This window comes from Falco cherrug, chromosome 6 (genome assembly GCF_023634085.1).
Source record: "Falco cherrug isolate bFalChe1 chromosome 6, bFalChe1.pri, whole genome shotgun sequence".
NCBI classification, from domain to species: Eukaryota; Metazoa; Chordata; class Aves; order Falconiformes; family Falconidae; genus Falco; species Falco cherrug.
The window spans coordinates 189649-209496 of NC_073702.1; the positions used below are offsets into that span (position 1 = coordinate 189649).

The window sequence follows — 19848 nt, forward strand, 5'->3', positions numbered from 1 at the left end:
TACATGCTGCTAAATGGCATTAATGAGCCCTCTCCCAAAATGCAGAGTGGGATTTTAGCTAGAGTGTGATAGGAATGTGGATACTTGGCCCCTAACTGCTTCAGTTCCAGCAGCCTTGCTCAGGGTCCCTTGTTGGTGGCCGTACACTCCCAGCCCTGCCAAAAGCCAGGCAGGTTTGCTCACCTGGGAGGCGACAGCTAGTGTCAGTCAGACCCCTTCAGACTTTTTAAATACATCCTTTTTTACTGATCTCGCTGCAAAACTCAGGCATACTTCCCCTAGTGACAGTGCTGCTTGAGGAAATGAAGGCACCATCCCCCCCTCCCTCCCTCCTTGTGCACACTGACAGGAGCGCTGCATCCCAGCAGCAGGGCAGGCACGGGGACCCACGGCTCCTGCCTTGACGTACCCTTTCCAGCAGTACGCGAGTTAATACGTCTCAGATCCCACTCAGAAGCTGAGAGTTGTGAGCATTTTGTATGCCACTGCAGGGAAAAGCATGAATAGAAAGCTCCAAAAGATTTAGACTCAGGTTCTTACTGTGAAACTTCAAAAATTACCTCCAGAGGCTGTCTCCAATGTGGAACATTCCAGCCCAGAGCAAGCTGAGCCCTGACACCTTGGGAATGGTAACATAAATTTAAGGTGAGGTGGAGACAGCGTGAGACAAATAAGTGGTCTTTTTGGGACCACCAGCCAGTGGTGCCAATTGGGGCCTTATTGTGAGCAGACTGGTACCAAATTTAGACAGCAGCGTTTTTACGCTGAAAGAGGGCTGGTTTAGACTGGACATAAGCAAGAAATTGTTTATGATGAGGGTGGTGAGACAGTGCAGGAGGTTGCCCAGAGAAGCTGTGGATGTCCCATCAGGGTGGACGTGCCTTTGAGCAGTCTGGTCCCTGGTCTGGTGGCAGGTGCCCCTTCGGTTGGCCTGGACGGTCTCCGGCGGTCCCTCATGGCCCAGGCCGCCCCGTGCCTCTGAGGGCAGCGGGGCGCAGGGCGCCCTTCTCAGGCGGCGGGACCCCAAGCGGCTCCCACGGCCCGCGGCGGCGGGGCTCCGGCAGCCCCTGTGGGGGCCGTCAGAACGCGGCAGCTAGGCCACGGCACCGGGCCGCTGTCAGCTGCCCCCAGCCGGACCTGCGGGGCCTGGCAGGGCCGGCGGAACCCGCGCGCAGGGGAACGGTTCCCAGTGCCGCATGTTGCCGGCCGGCGGCAGCGGCGGGCGCGGGGCGGCGGCGGCCGCCTCCTTCCTGCTGCCGGCGCGGGGGCGGCAGCGCTGGCGCGGCGGGGCCGGGGCATCGCGGGCCCGGGCGCCTCCTCCTCTCTCCTCTCCTCCCCATGGCCGGGAACTTCTGGCAGAGCTCGCACTAGTGGGTGCCGCGGCCGCGGGGTGGGGGGCCAGGGGGCAACGGGCCGCCGCCGCGCTTTGTCCATTCATTGCAGGGGCGGGCGGCGGGGCCGGGCCGGGGGAGCGGGCCAAGGCTCCGGTGGGAGGCCCGGCGGGGGCGAGGGCAGCGGCGCGGTGCTGGGCCGCGTCTCGCCGCGGCGGCGGGGCCTGCCCACCGCGGGGCCCCGGCGGGAGCCGGGCTGGAGGGCGAGAGCAGCCGGAGCCGCGCCGTTCTCCCGCTGCCGCCGTGCCCGCCGGCCTCGCCCCGCCGTGGCTTCGGAAGTGCTCGAGCGCGCCGGGAGCGGGCCGGTGGGCTCAGGCGGCCGGGTGCGGGCAGTGGCGGTCCCAGGGCTGTGCTGTGCCTATCCCCAGCGGTGGCAGCCGAGGCTGTGCTGCGTTAAGAGCCTTGGTGCTGAGGGCGTCGAGGCGCACGGGGGTGCCGGCGGCGGGCTCGGTGCAGCGGAGGCCCTGCTGGCGTGCGGCGGTGCCGCGGGCCTGCGCAGCTGCCGCGGTTCCTGCCAGCACAGGCCGGCCGCAGCCTCTGCCGGGTGCTGGTTTTTCAGATGTCTTAACTTCGAAAGCCCTAGTGAGCGCTGCTTGTGAAGCTTGTTATGTGGCTTGGTTAACGGTCATTAGCCCTTTAGCCCCCAGCCTTAGTCGGTGGCCTGTTTGTACAGGCGACTTTGTCTCATGTTGGCAAAGCTGTTGAAATTTTTTTCCCTTCAGTTTACAGTGGATTTTGGATAAACAAGATCTATTGAAGGAACGCCAGAAAGACTTGAAATTTCTGACTGAAGAAGAATATTGGAAACTACAGATATTTTTTACTAATGGTAAAACTGTTTTATTTTTATTTCTGCCACAGAATCTGTACAGTATCTGCCATGTTTAAATGCAAGGTTGAATTGCTTAGAGAATGTAATGTTTTCACGATGGTATTACATATACTTTCACAACCTGTTTTAACAATGAGCTGCAATATCAATAACATTGTCATCTATTAGTTGTGTTAACGCAATTTCAGGAGAACTTACAGACACGTTAGCAGTAGATACAACGTTTTAACCTGTGATGGAACAAAACGTAGTACATTTTCTTATCTTCAAGAAGTTCTTACCAAAAGGAGGAGAAGTGAGCAGAAACTGCTAAGCTAGCATATTAAAGGCTCAGTGTCAAGCACTGATACTCAGACTAGGTGGGCTCTTAGGCTGTGGTAAGTATTGGAGCTGACCTGTGCAGGCCCATTAAACTGCAAAGCTTGGAAACTTATCTGTGTTCAGTTACATTCTTTAAGACCTGCGCCACAGCCTGTGTCTTGCCTCGTGACTGATTCCTCAGCACCGGGTGGCTCTCAGATTGTCTACAAGTTTTTAATAGCTGTTGGCAGGCAGCCTGTTCTCCCAAAGAGTTTGGGGCTTGTCTGTGAAGTTATCCAAGACTTACTTGATCCTGCAAAGCATTTAACCATATGAATAGTTGCATTGGAGAGTATCAGTTTACGCAGGCACTTAAACTCTTTTCTGTGTAATTGTTCAGCATTTTAAAAAAATCTCCCTAAGCAAAAAGTATTGTTAGAGTAGTAATTTGTTTGCAGGCAGCTCTTTAAACAGTTTTCACAGCAGTCCTTTAAAGTACAGAATGCTTATTTTTTCAGCTGTCTGGCCAGACAGAGAAGTTAAATGACTTTCCCAAGGTCCCTGGAAGAATTTATGTCAGTGCTGGAATGATATCTGTGGAAGATCTTTATCCCAGCGTCTCCCTTAGCTTAGCTGTTTTTGTAATAACTGGATATGCTACACATGTGATTGCTGTGGATACACCTGTGTTATTGCTTATTTGGCACCAGGAAATCAAGCTAGCAATGATTTACCTATTTGATCAATTCCTGAAATTCCTTGAGTTTAAAACAAAGTGTCATAGTTCATAATGCAAAAAGAGAAGATGGGATTCTGATATTTCTAAATCTGTATTTGTATGCTAATTTTCGCTAGTGTTAATTTGAATTATGAAATAGGCTTTTTTAATAAATGTTCCACTTCAGTATTTTTCTTGAGTAAATAAGGATTTATAAAGTAGACAGGGTGGTTTCAGTTTGTGGTTCTCAGGCTTCTTTTCCTTGGCACTCCTTGTCTCCCCTGAAGGTACAGTGTGTGACATGTGGCAGCTGGAGAACAGCTCTGCCAGTATCACCCTTGTGTGTGTAAGGACGTGGCCTACCCTGGAGGAGAGAGTGCTGCTGGGCGTTCAGCCCTTCTGTAGCAAAGAGAGGCATCTTCATGGGGGGAGGACAGTCAGGTGGGACTGTGTACTGTACTGGTGGGAGCTTGGGCAGAGCTTGCCATGTTCAAACCCTTGGTACATGTTGTATCATCACCTGCCTCTGAAGAGGGACCCTGCTTTGAGTTTATAGAGCCTCCCTTTCTTTGCTCCTACCTTGTGCATTACCTGGGTAGGAATACAAGTCTCAGCCACAGCTTGTCACATTTAGCATGTGTCTGCCCAGGAGATGGTTGTTCCTTAAAGCAACCCAAAAATTGCCTGGAGAGAGGCCGTTTCCTGCTGCCTCCTCATTGGAAAACAAGTGCAGTAGATCACCAACTGGCTGTATGGCCACGTGCAACTACTTAGAATACTGTAGAGAAGGAAAACTATCATCTTCTAAAATAGTTCAAAAAAAGGAAATTGATGTTCATTTCTCTCTTTGGATCACCGAGTCTTAATAGAGTTTTTGATTAAAAAGTGCATTAATTGATTTCCCTTTGTAGTTTAGGGCAGAAGCTGTAATGTTTGTGTTACAGGCTACTCAAGATACCAGATTTGAAACAATTTTGATTTAAAAAAAAGCCACTGAAACCACTTTTTTTTGTAAACACAAGGAAATAAATAATGCAATAGTTATATTTTAATAACTAATTATATTTATTTATAAATGTATATTTTATATAGCAATTATTTATATTTATATTTTATATTTATTAATATTTATATAGTTTATTATTTATATAATTATAAATTTAATTGTATTTAATAATTATAAAATATTTAAAAATTAATTGCAAGTATTGGACTTTGTCCCAGCATATACAAGCTTCCATTTCATTAAGTCTCTCTAGGCTCTTGTCCATTTTTTTTCCCTAAACTGCACTTGATTTTTCTCTGACAGCAGATGGCCTAACTGTTCTGAAAATCCCATGGGAGTAAGAAACATATTTGGAGAATTCTGTTTAGCTTAATATTTGAATTTTTCTGATGCCCTAGTAGTAGGACAGCTTTGTAGCCCCATAGTCAAATCAAAGGGAAAAATCCTTTCAAACCTCTCAAGGTATGTTGATAAATGTTTTAACATTTGTACAGACATTGCATACCAGGCTTAACCTCCTTTCTGGCAGTATTGCTTGTGCTACTGTCACTGGCAAACTAGTCTCAGTTTGCCATTCTTCTCTTCAGGAAAAGAGTGGTATGACATGGACAGGGACTAAATGTGGCTTTGGGTAATCATAGTGGGTGACAGATTAGTTATTTTTTCCTGTGGGAAACAAAAAAGTTACCAATCACCAGTGCTGTTCAGGGTGGTTTTCTCCTCCTGTGTTCAGCCCTTTCCTAGCCAACAATGTCCTTGATATTTGTGTGTTTTAAAATGCTGTGATGTTAATGAAAAGTGAGAGTAGGGTGTACCCTGACTGTTCCCAAGGGATATGGGATAAGAGTACAAGGAAAAAAATCTGGACTTGCTTGCTTAAGTAGAGAGTAGGAATTTAGCGATGCTTGATAACAGAATTGTTTGCTTTTCCCATTGGTGGTTGTTGTCTTGATCTTGCTGTGTGTATTTTAAATATATACTTAAGTGTATTTTAAATTATTGCTTTGGACATTTCTGGTGAGGGATGTGAAAAAGAAGAGGGAGTCTTCACACAGCTGAGCCTTGCTCAGAGTAATGGCCATGAAGAAGTATGGGAAAAATAACAAGTAACAACCTTATGTTTCACTGTGCCGTTCTCTGTATCCAACCCTTGCTCTTAATCCCAGCTTGATGCATCTAATTTGCTTGGCACCTTTCCTTTGCCTGGGAGGCCAAACAAGAGCTACCTGCACAGATGACACCAGGGTTGTTTCTTGGCCAGCTGGCAGAGGACCACTGTGATGGAGCAGCTGACTGCATCCTCTGGTCTCCCACCCCCTCTCCCTAGACTAAATATGTCATTTTTTTAACACCTGCTGTCTCTGCCAAATTTACTGACCATGTTTGTGTTGGCAGCTTTAGTTGCTTGAAAAAACCCCCATCCGATCTGCATGGCACTGAAAAGCCATGGGCTTATATTTTAAGTGTTTAATTTGTTTTGCTCAAAAATGGAATACCCAAGCTTTACCCTTCTGAGATTTGTGTTGTCATCTTCTTAAAGGTCATACTCACTTCGTACACAGTGAAGTCAAGTTATCTTTCCCTTTTTGAAGGTGTCCACGAGCTTCAGGATGCAGTGCTGCTGCTTCACTTGCAGGTCTGTAGGTTTGCAGCAACATGTTGCCTCACCAGAACAATGTACCTGAAGTCAGGGAGAAGACTGTGCTGCTGCTCCTTAGAATCTCCAGCACTAGTCATGCTTTGAGGTCCTTTGCTTTTTGGTGTCAGATTGTTGTAAAAACTCAACTCAAGCTTTTGTTAATTTTTTTTTTTAAGTTATCCAGGCTTTAGGTGAACATCTTAAATTAAGACAACAAGTTATTGCCACTGCTACAGTCTACTTCAAGAGATTCTATGCCAGGTAGGACTGTTTACTATGACGGTACAAGAATAAAACATTTGCTAGGCACATTTTGGTAGCCCTTTTAAAATGCAGTTCTGTCTTAAAAACAGTGCCACTTTTGTTTTCTGGATGGTGTAAAGCTTTTATGCTAATAAAGTTAACTTAAGCTTTGCGTTTTCAAAAGGAAGTGTGGTGCTCTTAATAGATTAATCGTTCTACATGTATGAAACAACATATTATAATTTTGTTATAACATTTCAGATATTCCCTAAAAAGTATAGATCCAGTATTAATGGCTCCTACGTGTGTGTTTTTGGCATCCAAAGTAGAGGTATGAAGTATTACAATTTTTTAATGTAAAATTATGTGATGTATGAGAGAGAGAGAAAACGTTTAGGACTTTTAAATTTTTTGTCATTCTTCATGGTTTGGGGGTTGAAACCTTCTCTTTTTTTTGTATAGATTTCTATAGCATTTAAGAAAAGGACATGGAGAAGGCCTTCAAACATGTTATTTAGTATTTGATCTTTCATTACTTTGTCTGAATTGCTAACCCTGAGGGGTGTCTGAAAATTGAAAAGGGTATTTTAAATAGCTGTTTCACTGTGATAGTGTTTACATATTTACATACACTATATCTTACATTGTGTAGTGTCTCCTTTCTGGTGTGTTTTTCCTTATCTATGTTTACTCAAACTTTAAAACATAATTTCAAATTTTTTCCTTATTATCCTTTTCCCTTTCATATAGTGAGGGATCCTCAGAGTTTACCACACTTTCATTACTTGAATTAAAAGTATGTTGTAGCTTATACACTGTCTTTGAGAAATTATAAGAAGGAACTGACCCATGAGGGATAGTGGTGAGAAGGCTCCACTCCTCCACTATTAGAAGTCCACTTTGACTGTGGACAAGGGTTAGCATCAGCTGGGTGCTGCTTTTAATCCTCTGTAATGCAAGAAGTTTTTCAGCTGTTTGAGAAGTGTCTGCATAATGGAAAAAAATCAAATTGGCCAATTTATGATATGTCAGCACTAATGAATTTTACAGGAGGAACTCAAATACCTAGTAGATGGTAGAAGCAGTCCTGCTAAACCAGTGTCTACATGTGATGCTGTTGTCTGTACAAATACTGTGATACCTTTCAGTGTTTGGAAGAGATGAAGGAAAGGAGAAAGATGCAGAATATTGGAGAAAGTCGTTTTTTTAATCAGCCTATTAATTATGCCTTTAAGAAAGTACAGACATGGAGTGTATATATACAGATGCACCTTGTATTTTAGAACAAATACAAGTCTGTGCAGCCTTCCTTATGCTAAAGCTCCTGCAACTTTAGAGGGCAGATATAGCAATAATGATTCAGGTATGCACTTCTCTAAAAGAACACTATACAGGAAGTTTTCAGCTTGCTGACTGTCTCAGCAAAGGAGCTAAGGCTTCATGGAAACTAATAAAAAAAGGTAGTTAATGACAGATTTCTAAAGGCAGTTTTCTCTCCAAGTGGGTAAAGTAGTAACAACATGCCTTCTTGAAGCCCTCTTGTCTATTTTATATGTAGCTTGTTAGCTAACTGAGCTTTTGTGGCTTTAGTAGCTCTCATAAGTGTTAACTATTCCTCACAACTCAAACAACAAAGTAACTAATCAATGAAAAACTATTTACTGAAGAGTTTACCCTATTTAACGAAAAAAAAAAAAAGGAAAGAAAAAGGGGTGGGGGAAAAAAGAAAAGAAATGCTGCATAAATAAGCCCAGTTAGTAAGAAGCCATTATTTTAATGGGATAACAGTGCGAATATATGGTATTTCAGGTGGTTCACCTTATTTACCATTCTTTTTCTTCAGGAATTTGGTGTTGTTTCAAATACAAGGTTGATTTCTGCTGCTACTTCTGTATGTAAGTATCAGTGATTTTCACTATACTTAGTTAGGTATCTCTATAAGGAGATCAGACATTTTCTTTGTGAGTTTTTTTATTTGCTTGTTCTTAGAAGGTAGCTTTTTATCAAGTCATGGGGAGGTTTGCATGTTGACTGCTAGGGGCCAGTTAAAGCCATCTAGAATAAGTAACTTCCCTTTCTAAATACTGAAACAGAAGGGTCCTTTCTGTATTAGTATTGGTTTATCCTGGTTGGAACTTAGGCCAAGCATAAATAAAAACAAAGTAATAGAATTAAACTACTGAGGTTTATAAACAGTCTCTAGTAGTAAATTGAATTCTGAACTACTCAAAGGTGGAACTGGAAACTTAGGGGTTTATTTGTCTGTTTTATAAAAGGTATGGCTCCATGGAAGTACATGTTCTCAGAATTTTTGCTAGGCTATATAACTTCTTATTTTTTTAATCCTTTTTTCTGCCATCATAAAATCAGTCTTTGCACATGGTACTTATTTCTAAAAATACATTTAATAACCTATATATTGTTCACAAATAAATGCAATAAAATCACACTGTAGTTACTTTATTCTCAATCCCACTTGCCTTACATTTCCCAGTTCCTGTAACTTGCATCTCACCCATCATGGTCTTAAAGTGATAGCTTCCTTAACTGAATGCTATAATTTGACCCAGAAGGTCCAGCTGCTCTCAATAAGCAATTCCTGGCTGTGCTTTTCAAAATATAGGTCAGCGCTTTCAAAATCCCTCTTAGCCGTTGAGGGGACAGGTGACTGGCTGCATCTGTAGCCTCCACATGCAGTAAGTGTATCAGTCCATGGGCTGGCTGTATGACAGTTCCACCACCAGGAACTGAAACACATATTCAGTGCCAGCATGACCAATACCAGTACTGGATTTAACAATAACAGTTGCTATTTTTACATCAGTAGCATCTCAAAGCACAGATAAATGTGGCAGTTTTGATGCCTCAATGAAAAAGTTAGATGGATTTTGGTAAATATGCAGTAGCTGATTTTACTTGGGCTTCTAGTCCTGAGCTGTGCTGTTTCTGAAAATCATGAATCTTGGAATCCCACAGAAGATTTCCTGCACAATTCTTCCTTCAGACCTAGAAGCCCTGCTTAACCTGATAAGTACCCTGGATTTCATGGAAGTGGGGACAAAAAGACAACAGGCTTTTTTGTAGCTTTTGGGTCTTTTATTCTACTTGGCTTTACTTTACCAGGGTTGTTACAGTAGCACACAGCAGGTTTTTCTGGAGGTCTTCATACAAAAGGAAAAAAAAAAAAAGAGGCAAGGCAAGTAAAAGAAAGCTAACAAAAGGGGTAATAGCAAAATAGTGGCCAGTTGAAAAGATTTGTTTGCTTTTTGTTAGGTAGAAACATGAAATTAGTAACACATGCTTCTTTTGTAAGGAAAATAATCTCAGATTGGTTTCTGGCAACCTCTTCAAAAGCTTTTTGCTCTGTTTCCACAGCTTACTAAAAGGACAGCTCCATATGGTTGTGTCTGCAGCTTGTTTTGTGGGAAAAATATTTTGTTTCCATATCTTCCCCCTCAAAGTGGTTTATTTTTTTACTGTGTATCTTTTCAGTTTGTGTGCTTCTTAGGAAACCTGTTTTACTCATTCTTCTCTTTCTTGAAATAATTAAATTTTACAGCCAATTGCCTAGTCTTACTGTCCTACAGGAAATTTTCTAGCAAAGTCCACCATAGGTCTAACTGTTGAAGTCTTTAGTCCAGAGGGCCGATGCTATCTTTTCATCAAAGCAAACGGCTGACTTTCTGGAGGTAGTATCAGTTCATAGTATGCTTTCTGTCATTAATACAAGGAATATTGTCGACTTCCAGGGTGTTAAATATTACCTGTTTTCCTTGGGGGAAAAGGACTTAAAATAGATTTTTTAAAAGTTTCATTTGTACAAATCTCAAATTTGTATCTCAAGTGTACTTAAGTTTTTCTTTGCTCAGCATTCTAGTATGAGATCATTCTGATTTTTGCAATTTAATGTAATTCTTATCAGTGCGCTATTGGTACCTGTTTTCTGTGTAAAATGGATGAAGATAACTAGGTATCTAAATCAGTGATCATCACAAGCTAGAAAACAGAGGATGTATTTAACATTCTTTTGGAGGCAAGTGTCTTGAATCGTATGATATGCTTAGCTGTCTCAAAGAGAGAAACACCCTTGAAATGTCTGATAACCAGTGCCTAGGACATTATTGATCTGCACTGTGGTGAGCTGACTTCTTGCTTTGCATTTGAGCCTGTTTTTTGCATATCCAAAATCTTTACATGGTGGACATGCAAGATCTCTTGGCTGAGCTCCCTCACCCTGCCATTGATCTTGCTTTTTGAAGACTGCATTAGTGGTTTAAACTCTTGCATATTGAAGGATCAAGCATATGTAAAAAATCCCACTTGAAAAATCCAGTTAGATTTAGCATTGGAACTGAGATCCTGAAGAGATCACCACATTTGGGGTGACATCAGTAGCTTGATAGCTCTGTGAATGATAACTTGTGGGAAGTTAGGTACCCATAAGCTAGTTGCTTGTTAACCAGAAGATTTAATAGTGCCCAAAGCAGCAGACAGATGACTCTGGCAGAGTATCTGTGCAAATCTGGATTTCAGGTGTATTTTCCTTTCAGGATCTTGAATTTTATAACTTTTCTTTTTCAAATACAAACCTTTTGTACTGCAAGCGGTTGTGCAACGAAGTGGATTTTAAGAGCTATATACAGATGAATTAATAGAAATGGAAAGAAGTAAAAAGTATTAATTACATAATTTTTAACATACTGATTTCTCTTTACTGTAGTGAAAACTAGGTTTTCATATGCCTTTCCGAAGGAGTTTCCTTATAGGATGAACCATGTAAGTATGCCGTTTGAAATACAACTTGATCAAAGAAATTAAAAGACAAGTAATTGTTAGCGGGAAATTAAGATAAAAAATATTTTTCATACTCATATGTCAGGTTGCTGATAATTAGTTTGGATAGATTATTGGGAAAGTTAGTTTTAAAGTAATAAATCTTACATAATCTCCTTTCCTTAAATCATTGACAGGAATGCTATAAAGAGAAGTGACGTGACTGGGTGACTGAAATAATAATTTTTATATGGTATGATAGAAAAAGAGATTTAGCTTTTTTTGAATCTTCTTGTTTACAAATACATTGCTCCAGGGAAGGTAAATAGCCCTTGCACACATGAGCAGTTTTATTTTGCCTGTAAAATGTAATGGCCTTTTAAAAATAATTTTTATTTGTTATTTAAAATTTAGATTTACCAGTGGTTTGCAAGGCATTCTCAGTCACAATGCTGAGAAATGTAATTTTTCTTGAAACCAGTTTTGACCTGTGCTGTAGTGTTTGAAAGTTAAACAGATCTCATTATTTTTAGATTGACTGTGACAAATACTACTTTTTTGTTGATTTGCTTTTCACCCAATCTAGAAAGCCAAATGATACATCAGAATATAAAATATCTTAAGACCTTGCAATAAAACTGGGCTGCTGCTATTTTATAGATAAAGGCAAATGGAAATATATTTCAGAGTACTGCTTTCCTGTAGCCAAAGCGGTCCTGTCTTTTCCTTGATATCACTAGTACATCACTAGCTCTATGGAAAATGAGAGCTGATTTAGTTGTTACAATTGAACAGAATATTTCATATGAAATTAAATCTGAAAATATTTCAAAAGGCCATTTGGCCTGATAAAGAGGCTCTAATGCTACAAAAGAACTTCTCTATTGATGTTAAATGTTTATACACTAGGAACGATTTGCTGCTGCCAGGTGTTGAAATAAATCAGAGAAGTACTGTCTGTGAAGTAGTCTTTCATAGTAAACTTGATCCAAAATGTTTAAATGCATTGTTACTATGACTAGAGTTAAGTTATAATCGTGGTAAGGCAATGGCTAATAATAGTTTGATTTTTCTTTGGTCTTGTAGTTTCAGATGAAATGCATTTATCACTGTTGGAAATGTGTTGAGAATTCCTGTGCATTCATGATGTTAAACTGAATGCCAGTTAATTGTTTCTACTGTCTGAAACATGCTGCTTTTTAACTGTGATTTTACTTCTTTGCAGATACTAGAATGTGAATTCTATCTCTTAGAATTAATGGTAGGTGGTGGGTTTTTTTGTGGTTTACCCTTTTTTTTTTAAATACTGTTGCCTCAGTTTACTTTTTACTGATGAATAATATTGTGAATTTTGTACTATGAAATACACATTATGCTGCCTTGTTTTTTTTCCCACTCCAATTTTAGAATGATGTCCATGAAGGTCTAACATTTACATTTTCAGCAGAATGCCATAATTACTGTGCTATTATCTAGGCTGAGTGAGGGCATTCTCACCTCTTTGTGTTGAGGCTGGACTTAGCAACAGTAAGGAGGGCAGCCTGTGAGCGGTGGGGGCAGAGTGTGTACAGCTCTGCATCCTAGTGATTAGAGCGCTGCTGGGAATGGTAAAGCCTAAGTTCTCTTTCCGGGATGGCTTCTGTTTTTAAAAGAAAGGTAACTATATTTAAGTCTTGATGCAGAGACTAGGAAGTCAGTATCCTTATTTCCCCAGATGAGTGGCCTGTCAGGAGCATAAAGGGTTGTATTTTTCTATGGCCTCCTCTTCTTGCCTGGAAGAATCTGGAGCTATACATATACGTTACAGCTTCAGCAGAAGGTGTGGGTAGTATCCCACTCAGGCTAATGTATAACCTGGTAATTAGAGACATCTTCTAGGAAGTGAGATGTGGGTTTCAGTCCTGTGAGGAAGAAACCTGAGGGCCTCCCATTTCCTGAGGCGGTGCTGTAACTATTAGGCTGGTGGATGAAGGGAGCGCAATGTGACATTTTCTTCCAGCCACTTTCACAGAAAGAAGGTGTACCTGCTTTTTGTAAGGCTTGCTATCCCATTGCTGTGTTTTCTAGGGCAGTTGGAAGAATGCAACCCAGGCTTCTCAGGGGGCTTAGTGCCTAATTTATTCATAAGGGTTGGACTTGGATGGGTTAGGCACCCAGCTTGCTGTACTAGAGTAGTTCTGCTCAAGTGCCGAGAAAAGGAGAGAGAAACCAGGGAGGAGCCTAGTGAGTTAGGCAGCAACTAAGAAAGGATGTGTTTTGGGAACAGGACACAGAGGAGGTCGGATCCAGGGATTTTTTTGTCTGTGCCTACAGTTGTTATAACTCTTTTTTTAGATATCCCATTTAGATTTAGTCCTTGATACTGGTGCTGTACACGGCAGTAACTGTTGAGTTTTGTAGGCAGGAGTTTTATCACAAGTAACTGCATTTGCAAGAAGTTACATTTTGGGGATTAACTTACTTTTCCAGTATGCTATGCAATATATAGTATGGATAATAACTGTGTTGTGCTTCAGTGTTCAGCACATGTAACTTAATGCAGCTTTTCCCTTATAGTATCCATACAGTTGGCTGCTTTCAGCGAGGGTTATTCCTTCTTGTTTACACCAAGCTGGGCCTGAAAAGAGGGGATTTGAGAGCAGTGGACTTTTTTCTTTCTTTCCTTTTTTCCAAACCAGTGTCAATTATTTTGGCATGCTTTCTGTGTATGGTCTTTAGTGACAGACTGTTTTTTGGCAGTGTTTTGTATTTCCAAGTGGGAATTACGGGTTTGTAAGCAAATGAGGTTTCAGTGTGCTGCAGATGTGGCTTTCTCTCTCTCTTAGGGGAAGGACGTTGACAGACTGGCAACCATGCTATGTAATGGTATTCTGGAGAGAGCACTGTCCTCATTAGAGCAGGGTTAGGTGTTGGAAAGCTGCTTAAAAAAAATAATCAGTAATTGACTTGTGAACCAAATGTTTTTAATATGAACTGACAAAACATTCTGCATTGTAATCTTAACTTTTATCCCACTGACATTTTTCCTAGGACTGCTGTTTGATAGTATATCATCCTTATAGACCTTTGCTCCAATATGTGCAAGATATGGGCCAAGAAGACATGCTGCTACCTCTCGCATGGTAATGAAGACAGTGGTTAACAATAGTGCCTCCTTTCAGCAAGAAAGCAAGTGTTCTAACAGTTATGCTTCAAAGATGGTTAACCAAAAGTAGGCTTAGCCATATTTGAATACAAAAGGTGCCCTAGTTAGCCTGTGCAGGTATACGTCCCTGACTTAGCGTGTTCTGTCTTTAACCCTGTAATGAGTTTACTTTGCAATGGTCTATTTTTTATTTTTAGACTAGCTCTAATAGCACAAGTTTTTACACTACTGGTGACCATGAGTAGAAGTATTGTTTCTACAAACGTTGGCTTTCTGTTGTATCTTGTAGGAGGTGGAAGCAGTATGTAGGAGCTTTTTAGCTGTGTTAGCAGTCTTGAACTGTTTTTCAAATATGGAAAGACAGTAAAAATACTACTTTTATGCTTGCCCTTAACGTATTTGTGAAACATGGATTGTTATTTTATGGTATATGTTAACACCGTCTGCAGAAAGACATTTATGGTACTATAAAAGTGCTTCCAGATAAACTTCAGCTGTGACTACAAAGGAAAAAAATGAAAGGCTTTGAGAGATTTTCATAAGGGAAGAGATCTCTTCCCTTGCTGTTTTGCTCTGCAGCTTTACTGCCTCTACCATCTGGGAAACTGACTATTTACAAATTGACTGCAGTTTTTGAAGTCATATAGTCTAAAGGTGAATAGGTCGATACTTACAAGTTCTTTTTTATACAGGAGGATAGTGAATGACACATATAGAACTGATCTTTGTCTGCTGTACCCTCCTTTCATGATAGCTCTAGGTAAGTAACACAAGTAATGTCTCTTGTCATCTTTAAATGAATGTATTCTGTGCACCGTCTTACCAACAAGCATTCCTTAGAGTGCCCTCATAAGGTGCTTCAATTTGTGTTTCATACAGTACTGACACAGTTGCCTTGAGACTTAAAAAGTCTTGAAGAAAAATCAGAATATTAATCCCAAGTTTTCTCTGTTGAGCTGTGTAGTGTTTATAAAAAATAGAATGTTTCTGACTGTATCAAGAGTGGATCTTTGTTCAACATCCATGTTACCTGATCTTTGCAGCTTGCCTACACGTAGCCTGTGTTGTCCAGCAGAAGGATGCAAGGCAATGGTTTGCTGAGCTATCTGTTGATATGGAAAAGGTACTCTTTAATTCCTGCCACCTCTTGTGGACTGATCAGAAGCGGTAGTCATGGGTATAGAACTACTGTCTTACATATCTGTGGTACTGATTTGAACTTCATTCAGTGATCATATGTTAGGTGCTGTTGAAATTAGGTAGATCTCTTGGGGAGGGAGACAATGTCAGGTCATTCAGTTATCACCCCGCCCTGAAAGTCAAGGGAGAACCATTGCATAACAGCACGGTGTTGCTGGTGCTGCCATTTTCAGATGGAAATATGAAACCAAATATCCTTTGCATTTTTTGCCAGAAAAAGAATTCCCAGGGTTTTTCATCATTCAAGATTGTCAGTATGAGTTTGACTTTTAAATTCTAGTGCATGTGATTTTCTGATTAGCCTTTCAGCATTGTGCCTACATACTGTTCTCATTTTCTCCCAATAAATGTGCATAGTATAGCAGAGTGTAAAACATTCTTGACACTTCCAGGATGACCAGAACCGTGACTTCAGTCAACATTAAACAGGGGGACGTCATGATCATTCAGTTGAGTTTCCTGCTATTGCAAATGCTATGTCAAATAATCCCTTTCATAGACTGATAAGGTTCTGAGGTGCAGTAATGTTCTTCATCTTCACTAGTTCCTTTTACTTTTTAGGATGATTTCTTTAACCTTTGTTTAGCTCCAGCAAGCAAGCCAAACTAGTACTTATATTCCTTATCACGGTGTTTCACTCTCCACGTATTTTTCAGTCTATCTTTTTTGAAACTGATTGGAATTAAATAGCACATTATGGATGAGATGTACCATTGCCCTCTGTGCCATCAGTGTGGCCCTTTGTACCACTGATGATATCCTGGCATCGTATTTGTATTCCAGGATTCATCTACAAATTTAAGCACAGTGTGGATGCAATGCTGCATCAAGACCTCTGTGTATTATGCTGCCATGCGTGTAAAAGCAGGCTGATAATAAATTGGCAGCAGAGGAGAATCAACCTGTATTTGACAGATAAGGTTACCATAAGCTTGATACTGAACATGTTTGAATGTTTACATGTCTTGGTTCTTATGCCAGCAGTACAATCTAAGCTTGATTTTTTTACAGTAATGCCATGGGCCTCTTAGCCAACTATGACTTTTTTTTCAAGGATATATATTGTTCTAGTACTTAATCAAGACCATGTATTAAAAAGAAGTCGTCTACTTTATTAATTTAGAGAATGATGAAACAAATTATGAACCAAACATTATCCACCTTTTATGTAGACTATTGCACTAGAAATTTAATTGAAAATTAAGGTAGTTGAGGTGCAGTAGACAGATGTCCAAACTTGTAGAAAATGCTTATGCTTATAGAAGTGGAAGAAGAAATGTCAACAATTACATTCTTATTATCAACAACAACAACAAGTGTTTAGACACTCCTAGGCTCTTTGTTTGTTGGGAGGAAAGAATTCAGACCAATGTTATGTGGTTTTCAACTGTTTTTTCCCTGCGCTGTGCCTCTGCCGTGTACAGAACATTGATAATCATCAGTTACTGTATTGGTAATCCATGGTCATCTAGCTGCAATTATGCTGCTGGGTGTCTGTATTTTCCCAGTAGCATAGTTATAAGCTGTGGCAGTAGTTGAAAATAAATAAATCAAAAGCTATTTAGCTTGCAGGGGAGGAGAAGTGGTATATACAGTTGAATGGGAAGGAAAGTATTCTGTTCAGGTTTCCATTCACAGTTAAATCAAAATAATAATGGAAATGGTTGATTGTGAGACCAGATTAAATGTGGGACAGCTCTGTCTGTAGTATGAAAACTGCTGCTTAATTTCAGTTCGGGGCATGTTTAATACTTAAACTGACTATGACAAAGATCAAATCACTGTTGTGTCTGACCTTCGAATCTCTTTTCTTTCTAATTAGATTTTAGAAATAATCAGGGTTATTCTGAAGCTGTATGAGCAGTGGAAGAACTTTGATGAGAGGAAAGAGATGGCTACTATTCTTAGTAAAATGCCTAAACCAAAACCACCTCCAAACAGGTACTGTATTTCCTTAATACATATGGAAAAACTGGACTACTAGCTTAACAATGAGTAAATGTTTAATTTGAGGTATAGTATATGTTTTTACAGTGCAGACCTTTCTATTACAGTCAGCCTGATTGTTAGGAGCTAGCAAGCAGCAGAACATTCATTGTTTTATGGAGACTGTTAATGTAATTAGAATGTGATCAATACAGCTTAGAAAATAGGAGCTGCAGTGTGGGGCTCCATGGCTGGGCCAGATTCGTTGGAACCAGGCCTGCTTGATGTTGTATTTAATTACTGTGGTTAAATGTCACTGGGAATCTGCGCATGCAAATTCCTTTGCACATGCTTATGTAATGTCAACTTTGAAATGTTGACTTCAGAAGTAGATTCAGCAGACAGCTGCATGGGGATATACTTAAATTTTTATCCAAATAGATACACTGAAGTTATTAATGCATTCTGAGAATAACTTTTGCATTTTTTATGAAAATGGGCAGAATATCTTAACCTATTTGTGTATATGTTGAAGTATTTTGCTTCAAAAGGTTTTTACTACTTTCAGAGTACCATATTTTTAATTAAAAAGAAAGATAAAAATGTAATATCATGCTTCTTTTTGAAGACATGTGGGTTTGCTTTTTATTTTATTTTATTTTTTTTCTTTCAAACAGTGAAGGAGAACAGGGTCCAAATGGTAGCCAGAACTCTAGTTATAGCCAATCTTAAGACATTCCAAAGAATTCCTTTATGGACCACTTTGACTCACTCAAGACATCCTGGGATCTTTCCTGTGTTCATGACATGGACAGAAGGTTTTAGTATCATCTGTGACAAAGAACTTGAAGAATAAATAGCTTGTGTCAAGCATTTTGAAAGCTTTTTCTCTAAAACCGCATCATTTTCTCTGACGCTGGAACAAATGTACTAAGATTTTTCAGTGTAAGGAATCAAATGTTAAACCAAGCTGAAAAAGATTAACACTATCCACTCAAAACAAATAGTTCAATATTGGTTTTGTTTCTTTGAGAAAATTGTAACTTGCCATTGAAGTGAACTATTTTTAAAGCGACAGAAACCTGAAGCCTAAGTGTAACTGTATTAGTGACTTGTGTTGTCTTCATTTTGTTTGTGACTGAAGGAAGATAGTGCACTCTATGTTAAATCTATTCATTACCTTGAGTTTTGCTGATTTTTAAAAAATGAATATGGATCTATAACATGTAACAGAGCAGTCTTTCAGAAACAAATCCTAGAAGAGCATTCAAAGAATATTGTTACAGTTTTAATGAAAGCTGCAGGAAAGAAACTCAGTTTCTTTTTTTGGATTAGAAAAATGCTGGTTTACTCAGTAGATGTATTTGGATAGTTTTGCCATGAAGCGTAATAGCCCAGCTTACCAGAAAAGTGCAATATGTACAGTGATTCTGCAGTTTTCCTAAAACATTTCAATTATTAGGAATTTAAAAACCCCAACATACTAGGATTTCTTTTTTTTTGAAAGTAAATGTACTGTATAGTACAATTGGAATATTTCAGTCAAGTACAAATCTGGATATGATTGCTAATTTTTATGGTGGATTTTTTTGTACAAGATATACACTGTTAGTCTGCCTTCACTGTTAGTGTGAATTTGTGTGGTTCATTAGAGAATCTATTTAAGAGGATCAAGCTTTTGGTGAGCTTCATGCTGGCTAGTTATTTTAATTGTGATGTTAAGAGCAACGCTGTAGAATAACTGAAATGGGATTCCTTGGTTAACTATGTGCTGGAGAAAATGAGATTCCTTCAACCAGAAGGCCATATCCTGTGTTTCTTACTCAGGCAGATACCCACTGAAGTCAGGAATTGGCCTAAATCACATTTCTTTATTTTTAGTAACTTTGTTTCAAATTAAGTTCTGTACAACTTCATTTTGAATGATAATGCTGACTTGCCCAAGTATAAAAATTGAATGATAAAAAAATAAAGTGCAGTAACATTTTTCAGCTTTTTTTTTTTTCTCTGAAGCAACACATTTCACTGGTCTGAAATACTGGAGGGAAAATCTTAAAACCCCTTGTTTTAAGATATGTCTTGGTTCCAAAAACTGACCCCTTATAAAAACCCAGTTTTTGCAAATACTTTGTAATTGTCTGGTCATTCAGTGAAATATAACTGAAGTGTATGTAGCCCATTAGGCTACTAGCATTTATTTCTGTTCAGGTTATTTTCATAAAACTGTAGGTAAACAAGCCCAATCCACTGTGGTGAGATAAAAGATATATATATACATTTTGGTCTTTGCTACTCTTGTTGCCATTTGATCCATACCTTTTTATAGACATTTGATTGTTGAAGTGGAATTCGGCTATTTGCCTTTGTTTCTTGAAGTCTAAAATGTGCTATTTGTAATGTGGACTCGGGGAGTAGAAATAAATCAATGCAACTTGACCACTGTGTGGAGTTCTTAAACAGGTGCTGTTCTTGAGGTAAAGATCAGTCTTCTCGCATATACCACATAATCTGCGAAGAAAGCTAATGTTTTGAAATTAGGGATTTCACACTATTAGTGAAGAATTCTGGGTGGAATGACTAAGTTTTCTTGCTGCTTAAGAGCCTTTGCAGACTTCACTTAACACCTAAATTACTTATTCGATGTAAACCTTAGAGTTAAAATATCAGGCACTTCT

The 19848-nt window shown here is 39.8% G+C and overlaps 1 protein-coding gene across 1 annotated transcript; it reads left to right on the forward strand.

Moving 5' to 3' along the window:
- The first annotated feature begins 1212 nt into the window (after window positions 1-1212).
- On the forward strand, window positions 1213-19609 carry CCNC (cyclin C). The gene is made up of 12 exons (XM_055714978.1): window positions 1213-1370; window positions 2114-2220; window positions 6063-6147; window positions 6391-6460; window positions 7973-8024; window positions 10850-10905; window positions 12128-12163; window positions 13933-14024; window positions 14740-14807; window positions 15091-15170; window positions 17070-17188; window positions 17851-19609. The coding sequence occupies exons 1-12, from the start codon at window positions 1339-1341 to the stop codon at window positions 17903-17905; spliced, it is 852 nt and encodes a 283-aa protein (XP_055570953.1). The 5' UTR covers window positions 1213-1338; the 3' UTR covers window positions 17906-19609.
- The last annotated feature ends 239 nt before the right edge of the window (window positions 19610-19848 follow it).